At 42.7% G+C, this 24,101-nt stretch overlaps 1 protein-coding gene, 2 long non-coding RNA genes and 1 pseudogene across 3 annotated transcripts; 2 read left to right on the top strand and 2 right to left on the bottom strand.

The window, feature by feature from the left end:
* Nucleotides 1-528: 528 nt before the first annotated feature.
* Nucleotides 529-5,872, bottom strand: LOC124028139. The gene is made up of 3 exons (XR_006837556.1): nucleotides 4,246-5,872; nucleotides 2,945-3,464; nucleotides 529-638 (listed from the first exon to the last, which is right to left on the bottom strand). It is a non-coding gene; the product is annotated as an uncharacterized LOC124028139 (long non-coding RNA).
* Nucleotides 5,466-11,146, top strand: LOC124028137 (synaptogyrin-2-like). Its single transcript, XM_046340290.1, has 4 exons — nucleotides 5,466-5,674; nucleotides 8,610-8,847; nucleotides 9,325-9,461; nucleotides 10,124-11,146. Exons 1-4 carry the CDS (start codon nucleotides 5,576-5,578, stop codon nucleotides 10,337-10,339), a joined length of 690 nt encoding a protein of 229 aa, XP_046196246.1. The 5' UTR covers nucleotides 5,466-5,575; the 3' UTR covers nucleotides 10,340-11,146.
* On the bottom strand, nucleotides 7,214-18,272 carry LOC124028140. Its single transcript, XR_006837557.1, has 3 exons — nucleotides 17,992-18,272; nucleotides 9,296-9,734; nucleotides 7,214-7,371 (listed from the first exon to the last, which is right to left on the bottom strand). It is a non-coding gene; the product is annotated as an uncharacterized LOC124028140 (long non-coding RNA).
* Nucleotides 18,084-23,498, top strand: LOC124028136 (annotated as a pseudogene).
* Nucleotides 23,499-24,101: the final 603 nt, after the last annotated feature.

Raw genomic sequence — 24,101 nt, 5'->3', positions numbered from 1 at the left:
GAACATATGATTGAATATGATTAATCAGATGATAAAATATATTCAGTAAGACACACTGTACTGGCCTTGGTCGTGTTCATTAGGGCATGCAATGGACAATTATTTTTAAAAATGTTTCAACTGCAAACATTTCTTATTGAACAAGTCCAAGTAGCCTCTCCTTGTTTCATTCAGTTTTGTTACATTTGGTGCCTAATGAACATGACCCTGGTGGTAGTCTGCTTGTGCTTTATCCAACTCCTCTGTGTATTATGTTCTTTGTCATACATGTAGGCATGGCAATGATAAAGACAAGTTGGCTACAGCACAGTATGGGACCAGGCTAACACTGTTATGGATGTAGTGGTTATCAGGGAGTTAGAAGATATCAGTCCTCACCTCAATGAGCATATCAGTTCACTGGAAAACATTCACTTGTAACAAGCTGGCTACGTCCTAAAAGGCAACCGATTGCCCACATAGTGCACTACTTTTGACCAGGGCCCATAGGGAATAGGGTGCCACTTGGGATACAACCACATAGAGAAGTACCTCTGCCTTCTGTTGTAAGGACCTCCATTTCCAGGGTTTCACGACTGCCACTCTCCAGACCTGTTCCCGTTATAGAGTCCTGGGCCGTATCATCACCCCTAAGACTCCTGGTGAACGTTGAGCAATGGAATAGAAGAGGTTTATACCAGACAGAGGGCTATGGTACATGTGCATGCATCAACAGATAGCTGTACAGATGAATGGACAGATACTTGTAAATGCGTAAACAAATGCACACACACAGCAGTGTTATTCTAGTGGTTAGAGCGTTGGGCCAGTAACCGGAAGGTTGCTGGATCGGAATCCCGACCGACAAGGTAAACCTGTCATTCTGCCCTGAGCAAGACAGTTAACCCACTATTCCCCCGCACCTCTCTGATTCAGAGGGTTGTGGTAAATCGGAAGACACATTTAAGTTGGACAACTGACTAGGTATCCACCTTTCCCTTATTCTTGGTTTTATCTACATATAAAACACATTCAATATGAATTATGCAACGATTGAGGAAAAAAATAGCCAGTGCTTGTCGATGTTACATGATTTCCTATTCTCAGGACAATGATTAATAGAACAAAAACCAATGTTGCCAAGGCAACTGGGGTCACTGGAACATATCCAAAGAGAGAAACAGACCAGAGGACAAATAACTGCTTCTAAATGCTAGTAAAACTAAGCACATGCTCTTCAACCGATCGCTGCCCGCACCCGCCCGCCTGACTAGCATCACTACTCTAGACGGTTCTGACTTAGAATATGTGGACAACTACAAATACCTAGGAGTCTGGTTAGATTGAAAACTGTCCTTCCACTCACATTAAACATCTCCAATCCAAAATTTAATCTAGAATCTGCTTCCTACTTCACAAAAACAAACACCTCCTTCACTAATTCTGCCAAACATACCCTCATATAACTGACTATACTACAGATCCTTGACTTGATGTCATTTACAAAATAGCCCCAAACACTCTACTCAGTAAATTTGATGGAGCCTATCAGTGCCAACCGTTTTGTCACCAAAGCCCCATATACTACCCACCACTGCGACCTGTATGCTCGTTGGCTGGCCCTCACTACATATCCGCCGCCAAACCCACTGGCTCCAGGTCATCTACAAGGCTCTGCTAGGTAAAGCCCCGCCTTATCTCAGCTCACTGATCACCATAGCAACACCAAACTGTAGGGCACTCCAGCAGGTATATCTCACTGGTCATCCCCAAAGTCATCACTTACTTTGGCCGCCTTTCCTTCCAGTTCTCTGCTACCAATGACTGGAACGAATTGCAAAAATCTCTGAAACTGGAGTCTTACATCTCCCTCTCGAACTTTAAGAATCAGCTGTCAGAGCAGCTTGCGATCACTGTACCTGTACACAGCCAATCTGTAAATAGCATACCCAACTACCTCATCCCCATATTATTACTTACCCTCTTGCACCCCAGTATCTCTACTTGCACATCATCATCTTTACATCTATCACTCTAGTATTAATGCTAAGTTGTGATTATTTTGCCTCTATGGCCTATTTATTGCCTACCTCCCTAATCTTCTACATTTGCACACACTGCATAGATTCTTCTATTATTTTTTCTATTGTGTTATTGACTGTACGTTTGTTTATGTGTAAGTCTGTGTTGTTTTAGTCGCACTGCTTTGCTTTATCTTGGCCAGGTCGCAGTTGTAAAAGAGAACTTGTTTTCAACTGGCCTACCTGGTTAAATAAAAGGTGAAATAAAAATAAAATAAATCAAAAGAAAATAATTTCTGTAAAAAATTATGTGTACACTTTAACTACTAAAACCACATGTAATGTATGTAGAACAGATAATGGAGCTATATATTTTAAACAAGATTGTCTTTGAGAATAACATTCACTAAACAAACACTAGACAGTCTGGGAGAAACTAATATGTCACTGCAATATAGAAGCACTTTTTTTATCAACTTCCACTGTCCTCCAAAAGCTCTTTGCTTCAATTTGCTCCTCAAATCAACCTTGGTTAGAGAGCGGCAGTGTTCCCTTCCCTTACAACCATACAGTAGCTGGACAGCGTTAAAGGAGCTTTCGAATGGGATGTTTAGACCTTGACTAATCTCACGTGAACAGACTGCATAAACAGAAATGGTACCATCATCCAGCATCTGACCAAATTACGCAATAATGTTGTTCTGGGTTAACTGAGATTAAACCTTGACCTATTCCAAACTAATGATGTCCTATGCACCAACTATGTACAACCAGACAGAGAGAGTGTTTGTGAAACTAGAACTAACAACGAGAACAACAAAGCACACACAATAATGCAGTATCTCCTGCAGAATATGCAACTGTGGACAGACCTGGGCTACAAAACACAGCTCTACTTAAACATCCCACCATTAACAGAGAGATGAGAGTAAAGAGCAACTTACTCTAATTCAAGCTCCATTATAGGTCTCAGATTGAAGTCCACACTGTATGCCATCCTCCTGGTCTTCACTCTGTGGGGCCACACCTGTCTGTCTGGATCATGGACTTACCCTTTTCCAATCACAGACAGAAGCATAGGGGAGCACACCAAGAAGACAGGATTGGTGGAACAGAGGTACTGTTGTGGTATATACTGTAGTTAGTGCATCGTCCCAGTCTTGTCTTCCAGCTCCCAGGAGAGGGAACTATTAGGAGCTCTTAGTGGGTGGGTTTAGGAGTTAGGACTTTGTCTGACCAACTTACACTCTCAACTCATTATCTACCAAACCCAAAATATGAAGAAGAAAAGACTGACGGAAGGGTTGTGTCACAATCAAAAGAAGACTATAGAGGAAGTGGTTCCTCCCACAGACCACTAGTGTACTGCTTCCTCCGTCCTCCATCCTCCCAAAGATCCTCACCACAGACAATGTGCCATGTTCACATGTTATCAGGAACTTCTTCAACAGGAATTCAGAGGAACTTGTGGAGGTTAAAGAAAATAAAACAATCAAGGACTGACCATCCATTATATCAACATTATTGTTGTAAGCATACATTGTTTACATTTAATTAATTTACAAACAGAGTAAAAGAAGCTTTCGGGTTCTGACGGGTATTACAGTTGAACTAAGCCCATGAGGCATTTAAGTTCTATTCTGCAAAATGTATGTAGCAATTGCTTACTGCCCCTTTAAGCTCCCTCTTGGATCTAGTTGAGTTCATTTTACTAAAGAAAAACAACAATACAGTATGTATATTTCTAATAACTAGTTTCTGGAATACCTTTGGATTTTATATAAAGCTATCCAACAAAATGTATTAAATAAATTCATGCAGAGTTTCTAAGTGATTGACAGCAGTGGAGGCTGGTAGGAGGAGCTATAAGATGACAGCTCATTGTAATGGCTGGAATGGAATCATTGAAACAGTATGAAACATATGGAAACCTCATGTTTGAGTCCGTTCCAATAACTCCATTCCAGCCATTACACAGAGCCCGTCCTCCTATAACTGTTCCCAAAAGCCTCCACTAATTAACAGCTGTGAATTGATTCAGTGTTAGTTCCATTTCCACAGGTTTCCAGATGGAAACACAATAGAAACAACACCAGTCAATACAATAAACTTCTGAATCATTATTTATAGGCAGTAGCCTACGACTTAGAAAAACTGCATATGTATTGTAACTGCAAAAAGTAACTTCAAATTGAATAGGTTGATGCATAAGACTTGCATTATCAATGTATGTTCTACCCCTCACCATTTCTGAAGACTTCATTTTTTCAAGACTGCACAGCCCCAAATCACCAATCAACTTTAAGCTCGAGCGGCTTTCTCTGGCGCAGATTCAACCAATTAAATACATTCTCCTCATTAGAGGTGTGTTCATTATGCGAAAAGTTTCGAAAACGTTAATAAAATATTTCCAAATGAATGTCAAGTTTATTCTAGACAGTTTGAATACATTTTGTAAGTCAATGTAACATTCTAATTGCAATCCTGCATTACAGTGGTGCACAACTAAAATGCATTGGCACATCACTAAAGAATAAAATGAAGTGAATATATAATTCATAATAAACGGTCTGTCTCTCACAGCAGGAATGCCTTGTGTGTGCTTCTGCTGCCCTCTAGTGGTAAACCTACATTATGAATGAAGTTTAGTGGGATATGATGGCAGTTGTTTGAGACGATATTAGAGAATCTAAAATATTGACGTGAATAACAGTGATATGCAGACCTCACAACAACACCAATAAATGTTTTCTATTTGGTGGTCAATGTGCAATGTTTTCATGTCCAAAGCACATTACACAGCCTGTGTCCCAATCAAAAGGTAGCATGCTGATTGGGAGGCCAGTTGAGGCTGCTGAGGGAAGGACAGACCATAATAATGTCTGGAACGGAGTAAATGGAATGGCATCAAACACATGGAAACCATGGAAACCATGTGCTGGATGTATTTGATACCATTCCACCAACTCTGCTCCAGCCATTACCATGAGCCTGTCCTCCACAATTAAGGTGCCACCAACCTCCTGTGGATGCCACCATCATAGCCTATGGAAGGTGGTTGTTCCTAGGGGTTTAATTGCAAACACTGCCTTGATGATGAGCTATAGCCTTGACAATAACGATGAATTATATATTATACACTATAGCCAGAATTATACTTTATCTTCCTCTCTTCTACACCATAATGTCAGCCACTAGGCTACATAAGCCTATCTATTATTCTCAAAGCTTGTGAAAATGAAGTTGATAACAAGTTAATAAAGATACAAGCCATTGTGTACACAATGGGGTGTGTGTAAGGAGACACAGCCACATAGAGAGAGGAAAGATGCTTATTGATTTTGTACAAACCCTTTGAAAATGTGTGATAATGTGACAATACTGAACACTATGGCCATAAGGTTACTGTGAGAGTAGCAGTACTCCTAGAGATGACGTGGTCATTGTCCGGGGCGGTTCTTTAACTCTTCAGGAAATGAGAGTGAAAACAAAACCTCACAAATGAGACCTGCGCATAGTCATTTTCTAGCTGAAGTTGGGACATATTAATCGGCATAAAAAAATATATATAAAAAATGGAATCTGGTGCCTATGGGGCCTCGCTGTCCGGAGGTGACTTCGATTTTATGAGCTTTGTTAAACAACCTCAAACCATAGTCCGCATCTTGAGCTGGGTGAGTGATTTACTCTAGGTTGACAGCCAGCTAAGCGTGTTATCTTAGGAAACTTTTGAAGTAGCTAACGTTAGCTAGCAACCATAGCTAGCTGTCTGTTTAACTACAGTGCACATCACAGTTGTATTTTCTATTTATGGAAAAGCTTTGCGCATCAAGGCAAGAAGACAACATGAAAGAGTTGTTGACCTGTTTTCTAGTTTGTGATGTTGTGGAAAAGTTGCGAATGACACTTGGCTAATGCTAGCTAACAGGCTATCCAGATGTGTTCTAGTAGGGAACTTTTACTCGTGGCCAGTTTAGCTGTGTCAACCCAACTAAGCTTTTGCCAACTGTTGATGAATGGTAGTTGTAAGCCTCCCAACGGCCAGCTTTTGAGCTACAGATGTTAGTAGCTTGCTGCTGTAACTTTAGCTCGCTGGCATGACGTGGAAGAGGTTTGTTTAGCTACTATCTGATCAACTGTCAGTCTGACAGATCCACCACACGGTCATCCCATCAACTTCCGTACCCCTGTAAAAGTTCTGCAAGGATAGCTGTGATGACAATTTGTTTGCATGCAACCATCTAATATTATTATAAGATGGACAATATGTTTAGTTTAATGGGGAAAAACATGTTCATTGATGTTGCATTACACTTCAATGCCAAGAAGAGATCTTGGATGCACTGAGCTAGCTAACCAAAAGCTGACGCCCTTATGGAAAAGTCCCATTGGATACCAATCGGAAATCATCATGGGATACAGGTCATGGGGCCCCAGTTTGGTTGTTTTCACTTAAAACCCCAACGGGGTGACCGAGGAGCAAGCTCAACGCAACTTGCAACTGCTCAGTTCACTTGCCCCAGGCAACCCAAAAAATTGATCCAGAAAAAAGATACATTTATCTTTTGTGTCTCTGTTTCACAATTTTCCTTCAATTCGCAAGTGGCTGATGTGTCTCACCGGAGAAAGCATCCGATCGAGTGAAACAGGCTACACATACAGGAGACAGAGGAGCACTATCTATCTGATGCTGTATGGTCAAAAGGAGCATGACATTGTTGCCGCCTGTAGCATTGAATGCAAGGGAAGCCAGCAAGCATTTGGCTTCCCTTGATACCATTAAAATAATAACCAATCAGCGTTGCGCTAAACTGAGTGAGCCCACACATTTCACCCACACACTGCTATAGCTGTCCAAAGGGTTTCAATGGGAATTCCAATAGAATGCACATTTTGTGGTTGATAGAGTAGTGGGTGGGTGTGGGCTGTCCACATCCACTACAGGTCGGCTTCATAAGGCTGTCCACATCCACTACAGGTCGGCTTCATAAGGCTGTCCACATCCACTACAGGTCGGCTTCATAAGGCTGTCCACATCCACTACAGGTCGGCTTCATAAGGCTGTCCACATCCAAGGCTAAGGCTGTCCACATCCACTCCATAAGGCTGTCCACATCCACTACGGGTCGGCTTCATAAGGCTGTCCACATCCAATACGGGTCGGCTTAATAAGGCTGTCCACATCCACTACGGGTCGGCTTCATAAGGCTGTCCACATCCAATACGGGTCGGCTTCATAAGGCTGTCCACATCCAATACGGGTCGGCTTCATAAGGCTGTCCACATCCACTACGGGTCGGCTTCATAAGGCTGTCCACATCCACTACGGGTCGGCTTCATAAGGCTGTCCACATCCACTACGAGTCAACCCCTGAAATCATACCAAACATACACAATGGTTTGAAAGTTAAGCATTTCACTGTACTTGTGCATGTGACAATAAAACTTGAACACGCTCCCCTTGAAGTTATCCTCTACCGTTACGCATCCCTCCAGACATATTACCTTTCATGTTTTTTCCCCCAGGACGTACTGTATGTCCTCGTGATTGGTTACAGGTTGTCTAACACTGTGTTACACCTGTCTTATATCATAACAGACCTATGTGATCATATGATAACAGTATTCTATGATAACAGGCCTATGTGATAATATGATAACAGTCTTATATCATAACAGGCCTATGTGATAATATGATAACAGTATTCTATGATAACAGGCCTATGTGATAATATGATAACAGTCTTCTATGATAACAGGCCTATGTGATAATATGATAACAGTCTTCTATGATAACAGGCCTATGTGATAATATGATAACAGACCTATGTGATAATATGATAACAGGCCTATGTGATAATATGATAACAGTCTTCTATGATAATATGATAACAGGCCTATGTGATGATATGATAACCTATGTGATGTGATAATATGATAACAGGCCTACCCTATGTGATAATATGATGATAACAGGCCTATGATAACAGGCCTATGTGATAATATGATAACAGTCTTCTATGATAATATGATAACAGGCCTATGTGATAATATGATAACAGGCCTATGTGATAATATGATAACAGGCCTATGTGATAATATGATAACAGTCTTCTATGATAATATGATAACAGTCTTCTATGATAACAGGCCTATGTGATAATATGATAACAGTCTTCTATGATAATATGATAACAGTCTTCTATGTGATGTGATAATATGATAACAGGCCTATGATGATAATATGATAACAGGCCTATGTGATAATATGATAACAGGCCTATGTGATAATATGATAACAGGCCTATGTGATAATATGATAACAGGCCTATGTGATAATATGATAACAGGCCTATGTGATAATATGATAACAGGCCTATGTGATAATATGATAACAGGCCTATGTGATAATATGATAACAGGCCTATGTGATAATATGATAACAGTCTTCTATGATAACAGGCCTATGTGATAATATGATAAGGCCTATGTGATAATATGATAACAGGCCTATGTGATAATATGGTAACAGGCCTATGTGATAATATGATAACAGGCCTATGTGACGGACCCCAAGGTGTTCTAACCGACATGTTGTTGTCTCTTCAGATCTTTTCCATAGTGGTGTTTGCCACCATCACTGGAGAAGGCTATGTCAACCCTTCACTCCTGCCTGACACCAAATGCATGTTCAACAGGAATGACAGCGCATGCGGCTTCGGAGTGGGTATTGGAATTTTGGCCTTTCTCGCCTGCGTCGTCTTCATCATACTGGACGCCTACTTCCCTCAGATCAGCAACGCCAAAGAGAGGAAGAACATTGTCACTGCTGACCTGGTCTTCTCTGGTTAGGGGAAAACATTTGTTTGTGATACTCCAATGCTAAATCTGTAAGGCTGTAGTTTGGCACCCAGAACTGACACTTATGGACAGATTTTTCAACGATAATATTGGCAACACTTCATATGAATAGCTTCCTATAATATAATATAATATATGCCATTTAGCAGACGCTTTTATCCAAAGCGACTTACAGTCATGTGTGCATACATTCTACTTCATCGAACCCACTACCCTGGCGTTATGCTCTAAACTGAGCTTCAGGACCTTACAATGCATTACAAGCAGGTTTATAATGCCTTATGTCATGTACAATTCACTATACTTAACAAGTTAGGTACTAAAGGTGCACTGCTTATAAACATCTATAACTACACTCACAGTGTAGTTGCTCATATGGTGTTAGGAATGCACTTATAATGCATTAGGAAGAGGGAATTTGTAGGAAATGTTACCATAAACTTGACTTTCCCTCCTCTGTCAGGAGTGTGGACGTTGTTCTGGTTCATCTGCTTCTGTGTCCTGACCAATCAGTGGTCTCACACCACCGAAGTAGCAGGCATCCCTGTCGACGCCGCCCGAGCCGTAGTGGCCTTCTCCTTCTTCTCCATTGTCACTTGGGTGAGTCAGTCTTTCTCTCTCTCTCTCTCTCTCTCTCTCTTTTTGTCTCTCTTTCTCTCAACTGGCATGTAAATATTTGAAACTGCTAGCTGCAGCTGGTCTGAGCGGTCGACAGTGAATGCCCTAACCCGCTAGTAATTAATGCTGATTGTTAGCGTTCTGACTTGCTACAGGCTGTTAGGCAAGAACAAGGCAGATGTGTCCTTTTCCAGAGTATTTATATCTCTTGGTCACCACCACACACACACACACATAGAAGTAATCTTTGTGGTTCTATAAGGAAAGGAGAATACATGTACATATTAACAGTGATAATGCAGCTATATAATTTGAAATGTATATAGATAGTGTAGCATAGAATTTCAGACCCATATTCACATATAACTACAGATGGGGAGAGGCTAATCACTGATGAGGCTCTGTCTCTTGTCCAGCTAGATGTTTTCTAAATCAAGTTTGCAAGCGCCAGCGCACCAGGCATTCTAGGATCTTCTACTTATCTTACACATAACACTCTCTGTCAGTAATTACAACATACACATAATGCTCTACATCTGCATTGCTTGCTGTTTGGGGTTTTAGGCTGGGTTTCTGTATAAGCACTTTGTGACACGTGTTATGGGATTTAAAAAACGTATTTACCAATATATTTCCTCTCACAGGCTCTATTGACTACATTTGCTTATACAAGATATCGCCAAGGAGTGAGTGACCTTGACCAGGGCTACACAGACCCAGCCTATGACAACAGCACTCCTTACCCATCCACCTCCGCCTATCCCCCGTACCCCACCAGTGGGCCAGAGGGCTACCAGCAGTCCCCTTTCACCCCCCAAAACCAAGAGCATCCAGCACCATACCAGCCCCCGTCTTACTGAGGGACTGGACCATTGACCAGATTTGGGGGGGGTTTGAGTTTTTAAGTTGCCATTGGTGCCTGTAGCCTGGTCCCAGATCTGTCTGTGCTGTCTTGCCAACTCCTACGGTCATGCCAAACACAAAACGATCTGGGACCAGGCTATGTTGCCTCAGCTATGTGGACTGATCTCAGCACTCCACTGGTCCTCTCCTTTCACCTAACTGTTTAAGTCTTAGCAGGTGTTGCGCTTACATAATGAAGGGTGTGTTGACATGATTTCAGTTGGTATTCATATTGTAGTTTAGGTTGTGAATGGATATTTTGCTGCATTTTTATACATACAACTAGAGTGCCTGAGCTGAGCTTCAGGTAGAATCTAAGGAAAACTGTTACTAGGGTAAAACCTAGAATGCCATGTAAAAATGTGAGATTCAGAGTGTCATCACCACTTGAGGTAACTGTCATATGTTCTTTCTGTTGTTCTCTGCACTGTTTGTCTTGTAACATATGTAATGCAGTCATGTGGACACTGAAGTTCAGATCAAACCACTGAAACATATGTCGCTGTCGCTGGGAACATTGCTTTGTATTGCAAATAATGATGCTATGCTATGCTATGGACACACTGTATTTTTCTATGCTGCCTAATCCAGTTATATGGTATAGTGCATATACAAATACCTTTTGATAATTTCAATGATCTAGCCAGCCCAGGATATCAGAACTTATTGCCATATATCTAGAAATCAAATGTATTGCTAAGTTATTGACAAACGAAGACTGTTTTTGTTTTTCTCTGCAAACCCATTTTTTATTTTACCTTTATTTTACTTGGCAAGTCAGTTAAGAACAAATTCTTATTTTCAATGACGGCCTAGGAACAGTGGGTTAACTGCCTGTTCAGGGGCAGAATGACAGATTTGTACCTTGTCAGCTCGGGATTCAAACTTGCAACCTTTCGGTTACTAGTCCAACGCTCTAACCACTAGGCTACCCTGCCGCCCCATACTTTTATTTGTCCCAATAATGGGTGCACTGTCTGAAAAATGCTACCTTTAACGACTACTGTATATCAGTGCTTTTAAAAACCACCACTGAACTCACTCAGAGCCTATTTCCTGTACCCAGTTTAAACCTACTTCTGGACTGAAACTCACGCTTAATGGAAAAGCTCCATTGCAAGTAGATTTTCATCCAGGAATAGGTTTATTAATCTTGGTCTGGGAAACCAGCAGAACATTTTTGGGGGGTAAATTGGATAACACGTTATCTTTCTGTCATTTGTAGTACATGCTCCCAAGTCATGTTAACCCTTTCATTTGATCTTTATTGTAGTTTCAAACCAGTCTGTAATATATCTGGTAAACGAGGGTGTGTGTTTAGTATCAGGAACGCCCTCTCCTCAACTTGTTTGTCTCCTACCTACCTCCTATTCCGAACGTGCCTGAGAACGGTTTTATTCACTTCTGGTGTGTTCTTGTCCATGACACACACCTTTTCAGACAAACTCATATCAGAATTCTCATAGATGAGTTTAACAAAATACCAATTCAATTCAAGGGCTTTATTGGCATGGGAAACATGTGTTAACATTGCCAAAGCAAGTGAGGTAGACAACATACAAAGTAGGTAATATATACAGTATATTGAATTGTAATTGTAATGGTATTCCATTGAAAGAAAATGAGTAGGCTGCCAGTACATTTCAATAAACTAGTGAACTATTAACAAAATATAATTACAAAATAATACATATGGGAGCAGTCAGCATACTACATTAGGACACACAACTGCAATGTGTTTTGACTACTAGTCTTTCTCAGGCAGCGTTGTGATATTAGATTGAAATTGTTTTGTAAATGACCTATGCCTTTTAATCCTGCTGGGCATGACAATGAATTCCATACAGTACCAGAGTAAGAACCTTCATCAAAAACGACATATGGTTCTGCCTTTGTTCTTGGTATATCTTTGGTATAAGCTCATTTATTTACGTTATCTCTGATGAAGTGATCTCACCAATTATTATGCCCTCTTTCTTGGGTTTCAAGATTGCACTGAGCTTTGCAGTCTGTTGCACAAAGTGCCTTATAAAAGCCTACTACACCACCAACCGAACCTTTGCCAAATAAAGGCTTTTCCTGTTTGGAGACTGGCCCTTTTTTAAGAAGGGTGTATTCCAAAGGCAAATATTTGAGCAGCCGCTAAGGAGGGAGAGTAAAGGAGCCGGTGAAAAGTAGATAAGATTTACAACTATAACTAGTAAGGCTATTTGTGCTCTCTCTCTCTCTGGGTGGGCCCTGTGTGTCACCTCTAGTTATTATGTTTCACATTGGACGCGGAGTTTACTGAAAACACAGACATTGTGCAACATAAACATCCCATGACTCTTGTCAATTTTTCAATGTATGCCAATGCCAGGAACCTTTCACTACTAACATAGTGTGTGGTATTTGAAGCCTTGCACCGTTACTGCTATCATGGACAAGAGCTTGTTCGACATTGCATGCGATTAAGACTGACTGATCGACAAGAAACCTTGCATCATAAATAACTACTGATCAGTCAGTCACTCTTTACCCTGATACATTACGTTTTTTTATCCTCTCGAACACGGCAAATGATTTCAGATGTGCTGTTGCACCTGCATTGCAATGAAAGTCACATATTAGATATGTTTCAACGTTACAAAACAACAACAAACAGTTTACGCAAGCAGCGCATAGTAATCCAGAATACTGTTCAATTCGTAGGCTAGGTAGATTTCGTTGCCTGGGCGGGACTTATTTTATACTGTCACTGAACAAGGAAGTAGCCCATGGTTTCCCCAATGATGCAAACGATGGAGACTAAACACTGTATCCTAGATTTAAACGAAGCGGTGTTGTCGCCAATCAAATCATTATCGGACTGTTATTTGGCGGCATATCACTTGTAGTGAGTATCGTTCTAACATTATTTGTAACAGTTGCGCATCCACGAAGCTTCGTGTCGCCTTTATTTAATATTATCCGACAATTCTAGAGCATATCCTAGTTAAACGGGAGCACTCATATGTTGTCACAATGTACTTCCCCTTTTCATGTTCGAATTAGGCCTACTCACTAATCTGTCAGTAGTGTGATGATGGGGGCTCGAGTTAGCATGTTTTAAAATGCACTATGCACTATATATATATATATATATATATATATATATACATAAAGGTACGTGGACACCTTCAAATGAGTGGATTCGTCTATTTCAGCCATACCTGCTGCTGACAGGTGTATATAACATTGGCAGTTGATTGGCCTTACTGAAGAGCTCAGTGACTTTCAACTTGCACCGTCATAGGATGCAACCATTCCAACAAGTCAGTTGTCAAATCTCTGCCCTGTCAGAGCTGTCCCTGTCAACTGTAAGTGCTGTTACTGTGAAGTGGAATCATCTAGGAGCACGGCTCAGCTGGAAGTGGTATTTTTAAGCACATAGTGTGTAAAAATTGTCCGTTCTGGTTGCAAAACTCCACACCAAGTTCCAAACTGCCTATGGAAGCAATGTCAGCACAATAACTGTTAGTCAGGAGCTTCATGGATTGGGATTCCATGGCCGAGCAGACGCACACAAGCCTAAGATCACCATGTGCAATGCCAAGTGTCAGCTGGAGTTGTGTAAAGCTCATCGCCATTCGACGCCTCACCATCTGGCAGCCCGAAGGACAAATCTGGGTCAGGAGAACACTAACTCAACCCCATTGAACACCTTTGGGATGAATTGGAACTCTGACTGCGAGCCAGGCCTAAGTGCCCGACCTCACTAATGCTCTTGTGGCTGAATGGAAGCAAGTCCCCGCAGCAATGTTCCAACATCTAGTGGAAAGCCTTCCCAGAAGAGTGGAGGCTGTTATTACAGCAATGTTCCAACATCTAGTGGAAAGCCTTCCCAGAAGAGTGGAGGCTGTTATAACAGCAATGTTCCAACATCTAGTGGAAAGCCTTCCCAGAAGAGTGGAGGCTGTTATTACAGCAATGTTCCAAAATCTAGTGGAAAGCCTTCCCAGAAGAGTGGAGGCTGTTATAACAGCAATGTTCCAACATTTAGTGGAAAGCCTTCCCAGGAGAGTGGAGGCTGTTATAACAGCAATGTTCCAACATCTAGTGGAAAGCCTTCCCAGAAGAGTGGAGGCTGTTAAAACAGCAAAGGGGGGACATACAGGCGCAATGCCAGTGGAAGTCTGCCAGTCTAACACTGCTGTAAAACCCATTATAAACCAACCACATGATCACACAGCACTGTAGGTAGAAGCAGTATCTAGTCTTGTCATTTATAACTGCGGGATGTAAAAGACAAGGTCATACATCAGTAGGAAGATAGGCCTACTTTGAATAGTGACTGCTTGTATGTGAATATTGTCGTTCAACACCATTTATCTACAGCATAACATATTCAAAACAATTAAAATGCATAAACTATTGCAATCAAAAATAACTTGAAACAACTAGGCCTAGAGACCTATTATAGTGACCTTAACCTGTCACCTAGTAGTCTCTAGACAGCTGGGATGCTTCCCACAATGTTGCTACCCGAGGTTAATCACCTGGCAACATTGTCAAGAGGTTCGGATCACTTGGCCTAACAGCTAAATTATTGACTAGCTGGACCCGAGTTCGAGTCCCGGTCAGGGCTACCCCTGAATTTGCTAGCAGCAGGTACCATCACATGGTATGCTCAGTTGAAAGACAGAAAACAGTTCGTCTATGCTCATTCTGCAACCCCTGCCCAACAGCAGTCACTGTGGACCATTTATTGTCTTGACACATGTGTCCTTTAATGACATATAACCTTTGTAGTGCCAAAGTCCATTATATGGGGCGGCAGGGTAGCCTAGTGGTCAGAGCGTTGGAGCCTAGTGGTTAGAGCATTGGACTAGTAACCGAAAGGTTGCAAGTTCATATCCCCGAGCTGAGGAAAAAATAGAGGATCATATAGCTGGCCAATCAGCAGTCTACTCATGTGAATATTTTTAATGCGCAGCATACGCCCACACCATTCAAAAACAGAAAAGCTGCTTTTTAACATACTATTTTTTTACATACTCATATTGGAATTAATTATGAGTCAAATTTAATAGACATCTAGACACAATGGGCAATTACTTTAAAGTGCATTGGTGTGCAGGGAAACATATCATAAAGTCTTTAAAATTACACAAAGACCATTCAAATGGATGATCAGAGTGGGTGGATAACAACATAGACCTATTATAACGATATAAAACATGTTATAGTCCATGCATTTCAGACTTCCACTGTGGGTTTACCAGTCAACACTCCGCAGGTAACCTATTTGAGTAATATAGCCTGCTCCCAGGTCTATTTTTGCTGTCTTGCTAACTGCTATTGTCATTGTCTTGGTAGCACGAACAGATCTAGGGCAAGGCTACTTTGAAGACACCGCCATCATGACATGCTGTAATTGCATCGCAGACACACCTTGGTGTGTTCTCAGGTCTAAAGTTGTCATAGTGATAGGAGGTTGTCTTTTTGGTAATGGCTGATACTAGATCAGTGAATTTTCAACCTTGACCTTTGTGCATGTGTGCACTGCAAGCATAGGTAAAGTCAACAGATTGTGTCTCTAGTCTGGCCTCATCCCATACTGTATGTTCTGTAGTCTGGCCTCGTACTGTATGTTCTATAGCCAACTCTTTAGCCTATCATTCGTTGTCATGTTGAAAAGTTAAACGATATAAACCTTTTCAGCAGAACATACAGTTTGGAACGAGGCCAGACTACAGGCTACAGAACATACAGTATGGAACGAGGCCAGACTACAGGCTACAGAACATACAGTATGGAACGAGGCCAGACTACAGGCTACAGAACATACAGTATGGAACGAGGCCAGACTACAGGCTACAGAACATACAGGTTGGAATGAGGCCAGACTACAGGCTACAGAACATACAGTATGGAACGAGGCCAGACTACAGGCTACAGAACATACAGTATGGGACGAGGCCAGACAACAGGCTACAGAACATACAGTATGGGACGAGGTCAGACTACAGGCCACAGAACATACAGTATGGGACAAGGCCAGACTACAAAACATACAGTATGGAACGAGGCCAGGCTACAGAACATACAGTATGGAACGAGGCCAGACTACAGAACATACAGTATGGGACGAGGCCAGACTACAGGCTACAGAACATACAGTATGGAACGAGGTCAGACTACAGGCTACAGAACATACAGTATGGAACGAGGCCAGGCTACAGAACATACAGTATGGGACGAGGCCAGACTACAGGCTACAGAACATACAGTATGGAACGAGGCCAGGCTACAGAACATACAGTATGGAACGAGGCCAGACTACAGGCTACAGAACATACAGTATGGAACGAGGCCAGACTACAGGCTACAGAACATACAGGTTGGAATGAGGCCAGACTACAGGCTACAGAACATACAGTATGGAACGAGGCCAGACTACAGGCTACAGAACATACAGTATGGGACGAGGCCAAACAACAGGCTACAGAACATACAGTATGGGACGAGGTCAGACTACAGGCCACAGAACATACAGTATGGGACAAGGCCAGACTACAAAACATACAGTATGGAACGAGGCCAGGCTACAGAACATACAGTATGGAACGAGGCCAGACTACAGAACATACAGTATGGAACGAGGCCAGACTACAGGCTACAGAACATACAGTATGGAACGAGGCCAGACTACAGGCTACAGAACATACAGTATGGAACGAGGTCAGACTACAGGCTACAGAACATACAGTATGGAACGAGGTCAGACTACAGGCTACAGAACATACAGTATGGAACGAGGCCAGGCTACAGAACATACAGTATGGGACGAGGCCAGACTACAGGCTACAGAACATACAGTATGGAACGAGGTCAGACTACAGGCTACAGAACATACAGTATGGGACGAGGCCAGACTACAGGCTACAGAACATACAGTATGGAACGAGGCCAGACTACAGGCTACAGAACATACAGTATGGAACGAGGTCAGACTACAGGCTACAGAACATACAGTATGGAACGAGGTCAGACTACAGGCTACAGAACATACAGTATGGAACGAGGCCAGGCTACAGAACATACAGTATGGAACGAGGTCAGACTACAGGCTACAGAACATACAGTATGGAACGAGGTCAGACTACAGGCTACAGAACATACAGTATGGAACGAGGTCAGACTACAGGCTACAGAACATACAGTATGGGACGAGGTCAGACTACAGGCTACAGAACATACATTATGGAACGAGGTCAGACTACAGGCTACAGAACATACAGTATGGAACGAGGTCAGACTACAGGCTACAGAACATACATTATGGAACGAGGCCAGACTACAGGCTACAGAACATACAGTATGGGACGAGGCCAGACTACAGGCTACAGAATATACAGTATGGAACGAGGCCAGACTACAGGCTACAGAACATACAGTATGGAACGAGGTCAGACTACAGGCTACAGAACATACAGTATGGAACGAGGTCAGACTACAGGCTACAGAACATACAGTATGGGACGAGGTCAGACTAGAGGAACAATATGTTGACTTTACCTAGGCTTGCAGTCTATACATGCACAAAGGTCAAGCAAGACAAGAGTGGTGAAGAGTAGTTGTCAATTACCTTGCTAGGTTTTCCCCTTTGGACTTGCGGTGGTTAATCAATACTAATCCCCCAAGTCTAGTCAAAGTTCACCACCGATGTTGTTACCCTTAGTCACGGTTGCACAGCCAATCCCTTTCAGCTGATAACTAAGGAGTTCACTGCTCAGCGTTCAATTAACTCTGGGCAACGGAAGAGTGTAGCTGGTCCATTGGTGCGGTTGTGGAATTGAGATGACAGTCGGCCAGCTTTCAGGAAGGAGGAGGAGGAGAAGAAAGGGTAACTCCATACTACCAGAGCTCTTGTTTGTTTCAGTGACAGCAGATCCTGTATGGACTCTGTGATTTGAGGAGTTTGTTGTGGACTATATGGAGAAGAGGTAACTAGGTCCCAGATCAGTTTGTGCGTGCTTGCTTATACCTCACCTACTCCTATGTATGGCATGACAATGACCATAGTATTTGCTCTAGAGCCCGAACAGATCTGGGACCTGGCTAGAGGAGAGACATGTTGGAGATATGTACTATAGTGTGTGATGTCTGTAGTGTCTCGTTGGGATTCCATCCATCACAGATACTTTACCCTGTAATTGATGCTGTGTGTTTGAGGACCTACATGCTCACACCTCAGGCACTTCTTAGTGTGGGTGCACAAACAACAATCTGTTTTCTGGTGATTTAGTTTCAACCAGCTGATGTGTGCGTGCCTGTGTGTTAGACTAGCATGCCGGAGAGGGAAGGCTGCCACAGAGCAGAGAGTCTCAGGGTGTCATAATGGACTTCTGTTTGGCTGGGGGCCCTGGCCACAGTCCTGGTATAAAAGAGCCTTTGAGCAGAAGAGGGGCTGCTGCTGCTTGGTTTAGAGACATTATACCCTGGTCACAGGATGTGTCGCTCCTGGAACCGACTCAAAGTGAGGTCACAAAGATTTTCTTGAGGGTGTACATGTTGGTGTATTTCTGAGAGCGCATTTCAAATGGATGCTTCATTCGATTTCGATACTGCCTTTCACCCCGATTCACATTTGAGATGTTTTCAGTTAACATTTAGGCTACGCCACATGCATTTGTTTCTTCTCCGTAATGAATCTAGATCTGAGTACCTCCATGACGATATCAAGAATAGAAAAAAATTCTAACAGTACTGATTGGTCCAATTAATTCTACACTCAACCAATGAGTTGAGCCAGAGTCAGAATACTTGAAAATTCGTCATTGGTTTTGCTTCCCTGATTGGTTAGAGATGATCCAATCACTGATTACTATGTTTTGTACAATACCCATCATTTTGACATTACCACAAATGACTTCAACGACGGCGGTCTCAGACTGAAGTATGTATCAAACATAGAGAAGCTGAAGAATTCAGTTTGAATCATCAGCCAATATTTAGGCTACATTGAGTGTATAATTAATTTTTTCAGATGTATGGAGACAGATACTATCACAAAAGCCACCGATAATGCTGTGGCAAACGGTTTCTTATTTAGATGTACCAAAACGTAGGCAGGATTGCATTTCCTTATTATTTCGCCTGTTGACTTTCTCTCTCACGAGTGATGTTGATTGAGTATCTGATAAGCAGAACACATGAACACAGGAGATTTGCTACTGAGATTAGGTCCCTCTGGGATAATGAATCCAAATATATTTTTATTGGTCACATACACGTGTTTAGCAGATGTTATTGCGGGTGTAGCGAAATGCTTGTGTTAATAAAGACTGCTCTACCTGTTCACCACTAAAAGTAGGCTAGTTTTTGAACACCCCATCTGACTGAGAGTTTTGAATGACAAGGTTTTTGGGTGGTTTCCGGGTGTCTACTTGCTACCTTTCCTGCTTTACCTGTTCACAACGACATATTGTCCCATTTTATGTCACTGAATGGGCCACTCCCAGGCTCCACGTCAACACACTGCCTGCACACCTGTGGCCAGCTTCTATTGGTCTCACCTGTAGCTACCGCTTCTTCCTCCTTCACAGCAGAACTGAGCTGTGGGATGCTCATTGGTTGTACATAGACATTCTCTTCAGGATCTGCAAGCTAGTGTTCTTTCAGTGGTCCGCTATATGGACAGACGTGAGCCTTAAAGAAGAACATCCTTGTGAGCAGAGATTGTATCATTATTTTCAGTTTTTTTACAGGCAACCTGGATCTGAATGAAGCTGGTGTGTATTGTATACTGTTGTCTGGTGTGAAATCTCACACAGTATTTATTTGAATGTTTATGTACTGATTTGGTGTTTCACTGATATTAGTCTCTTGTGAAAGACTTAACAACTGTTAAATCAAAACACCTAATCCATGTGACATCTTCAAGGAGTTCTTCAGCGGTTGTGGGGTTGTTATAGTGCCGTCAGATTCTAAAGCTGCTATATTTTTCTCAAAATTGCACTGAGATACACATGATGATTGAGAGTCATGACACTTGTGAAATATTCTGCAACACTGATTGTCTATAGGATCGAGGCCAAAGTCATAACAATGCATGGTTATCTAACTACTGGTGAGAGTGAGTGCGTTGAGTGAGTCGGTGAAAAGGAGGTGAGGAGAGGAATCAAGGAAATACAATTGAGATTCCACCTGTGTACTGTAGCTGAGGAGGGCAGCCTTTCCCTCAAATCAGACCTCTGACCCCTCCATTCTCCTCTCCTTAACCTTTTCAGATCCCTCCCCCATGCCTGTTTCTCCAGGCTACACCCAACTGGAGCAGAATGATCCGTCTATGAACCCCTGCGCATCTCAGTCGGAGGACTTCCCATGTTGGCCTCCATGACCAACACCCCAGACCCCGATTCCGCCTCAATTTGAAGGCCATCGTAGCCCTGGTCCTGGCCATTGCCCTGGTCCTCCTCTACATGCACCTGAACCCGGGCTCCTACTCCAAGGTCCCCAGCTCCCGTAACTGGAAGTCTGGCCACACGGGGATGGCGATGGACGAGGTGGCCGACCGCTACAATGACACTTACCCGCTCAGCACCCCCGAGCGGACGCCGCAGGGCACGCGCTACCGCATCGGGGTCATTGCCGACCTGGACACAGACTCACGCAGCGACAAGAAGCTGACATGGTTCAGCTACATGCGCCGGGGCCACCTGCTGGTGTCGGAGAGTGGCACCAAGGTGGCCGTGGAATGGGACGCGGAGAGGGTCCTGCTGGAGAGCCACCTGGCGGAGAAGGGCCGGGGCATGGAGCTGTCAGAGCTGGTGGTGTTCAACGGGAAGCTGTACAGCGTGGATGACCGAACGGGCGTGGTCTACCACATCGACGGCAGCAAGGCTGTGCCCTGGGTCATCCTGCCTGATGGGGACGGCTCCGTCTCCAAAGGTCAGTGAGGTCGATGAGCCAAATTCAAGTGCAGAATCGATTCCTAGGCTCCTGTAGATCTGAAAGGATTGAATAAGTATACATTCTATGGTAAATGCTTCATCTTGCCTTCTAATAGGGTAGATAGAATTTTCACCATATTGCTGACACCTATTTAATCCCTCTCAGTGAATATGGAGTAGGGGTTAAGGGTCAATTTGGCATTGTGAGTGTCTCACTGTGTAGACCAGGCAGGCAGATTTGGAACTTAATCTGTTTATTTACTATAAGGGGTCTGTTGAAGAACCTCATCTGGGGGAGACAACAACCATGGAAATGGAATTTGTTGGATCTCATTCTCATTTGTAAACACTTGAGTGTACAAAACATTAAGAACACCTTCCTAATATTGAATTGCACCCTATTTTGCTGTACAGTAGTTCAGTGAATCATAACATCTTGATGTGTGTCCCAATGACCCTCTTTCCCTCTTTCAGGGTTCAAAGCGGAGTGGCTAGCAGTAAAGGACGAGCACTTGTACGTGGGTGGCCTGGGGAAAGAGTGGACAACCACCACGGGGGAGGTGGTCAACAACAACCCTGAGTGGGTAAAGGTGGTGGGCCATCGGGGGGACGTGCAGCACCAGAACTGGGTCCCCAAGTACAACCTCCTGAGGTCCGCAGCTGGGATCGAACCTCCAGGTGAGAGCTGCAGGGTTGAAAATGCTAACCATGCTAACGCTAACTGCAAAGGCTATGCTGACTGTGTTAGCCTAGCATATACAGTTAGAGTTACCCTTGCAAACTATTAGCATTCTCTATGATATTCAGATTCTCATGACATTCTCTCCCCAGGTTACCTGATCCACGAGTCGGCCACGTGGAGCGACAGCCTGCAGCGCTGGTTCTTCCTCCCACGCCGCGCTAGCAAAGAGCGCTACGACGAGACGGCTGACGAGCGTCGTGCTGCCAACCTCGTCCTCAGCTGCTCGCCGGACTTCAAGGACGTCACCGTGAACCGGGTGGGCCCGCATAACCCCACACACGGCTTCTCCTCCTTCAAGTTTGTCCCCAACACGGACGATCATATCATCGTGGCTCTCAAGTCGGAGGAGGACGCTGGGAAAATCGCCTCGTACATAATGGCATTCACACTGGACGGCCAGATCCTGTTACCTGAAACCAAGATAGGAGACGTGAAGTATGAGGGTCTGGAGTTCATATAGGAAACAAGGACATATAGTAGCTATGTGGAACATAGTTGTTGACATTCCATGCACTCAAAAGTTAACTTGCTGCTTGTTAATTGACTGTGAAGACGACACGCAGCCCAATCGATCAATCACGGATCAGAAGCCATTTTGGTGTGACCTGAGGTAAGCATCAAATGGAAGAAAACAGACTGAAACAGGGAGGGGCTACCTGTCATTTTTTCATTTTATGTTGCAAAACATTTAAAATAATAATTTAGTCGCATTCCCTAATGAACTCAACTCAAGGTTTCAGGGCCAAGACATTCTGTTCAGTAAATGGGAGCCTAGAGTAGCCTAGGCTACCTAAACAAAGTCCTCTAGTTGAGGATGTCCTCTTGATGGCCATCCTCTTCCTAGGCCAACGGCTGTCTTGTCAAGTAATGTAGACTTTTTCAGAATGTCTTAAACTGTGATTTAACTCATAAAATGCAGATACTGTACATCCAGGAACTAATGGATTTGTTGTATTTTCCCCCTAGTGTATATCACAGTTTCGTCTTAGAAAAAGAAAAAAAATCATATACTTCAGGACACTATACCCTACGTCAGGGATCATCAACTAGTTCAGCGGTGGGATGATTTTGTTCTTGAGCGGATGGTCGGTGGGCCGGAACAGAATTACAAATCATTTGTAGACTGGAAATTGACCACATGAAGCCCAAACAGATATATTTGACTAAAACGTGATCATTTCAAACCGTGCTTACATTTGTATATGATCACGTGTCTCTCTATTGTGCAGGGAATACCTGGGAACAGATTTCCACAATGAAAATCACTTGGAGATGATTTGCTGGTGTTTTTAGTCTTTTATGTCCAACAATGAAAATACAAAAAATAAAAACCTGCTTCATGTGACTCCATTGACCTTTATGAAAATATGTTTTTTAAAGGAATATAGAACAAACGCAGAATCTCACATCATCCTGTTTTGTTTTACTGGTGTTTGTTGAGTAAAATCTATCATGATACACCCGGAGTCTTTTATTGGGTGAGGTTGGAAAACATACAAAATCAAAGAAGATGACTATTTGTCTGCATTATGTAACTATCACATCATTTAGGTTGGGTACTATGAATATACCTTGTTATTAATTAGCACGTGTGTGTTATTATCAAGTCATATGGATGTGCAATGCTGTTATTCTGAAAATTGATTGAACATAATACAAATGTATTAAATAATTTTACATTTAGGTTAGGGTTAGGATTTAGGGTTAGGATTTAGGGTTAGGATTTAGGGTTAGGATTTAGGGTTAGGATTTAGGGTCAGCCATTGTTTTTTCTTGTCCAAGGTTGATGAGATTAGGCTTGACCTAATCCTTGATCTCTCTTGGTTTAGTCAGTCTTATCTATTGGGAATCAAACTAAAACAATATCTACAAGCTGTGCAACCAGCCCCTGTGAGGTCACACTAAATCTAGAGAATCCAGTTGCATGCGTGCAGTTTTGATTACCTTAGTAAATACTTTCACCCCTGTGGTTATAGCCTAGTTAAATAAAGGTTCAATAAACATCTAATATAAATCTAAGCGGTGTCATTTTACAAGCGTTTTATAAGAACTACCATGCGC

The sequence above is a fragment of the Oncorhynchus gorbuscha genome, unplaced genomic scaffold, assembly GCF_021184085.1.
Source record: "Oncorhynchus gorbuscha isolate QuinsamMale2020 ecotype Even-year unplaced genomic scaffold, OgorEven_v1.0 Un_scaffold_3808, whole genome shotgun sequence".
NCBI classification, from domain to species: Eukaryota; Metazoa; Chordata; class Actinopteri; order Salmoniformes; family Salmonidae; genus Oncorhynchus; species Oncorhynchus gorbuscha.
This window is presented reverse-complemented; position numbering and strand designations above follow the sequence as displayed.

Coding starts and splice junctions, on each gene's coding strand:
- LOC124028137 (XM_046340290.1), top strand. CDS start 5,576: ATGGAATCTGGTGCCTATGGGGCCTCGCTGTCCGGAGGTGACTTCGAT. Junction 8,848..9,324: donor TGCTGACCTGGTCTTCTCTG/GTTAGGGGAAAA, acceptor CTCCTCTGTCAG/GAGTGTGGACGTTGTTCTGG. Junction 9,462..10,123: donor TCTTCTCCATTGTCACTTGG/GTGAGTCAGTCT, acceptor TTCCTCTCACAG/GCTCTATTGACTACATTTGC.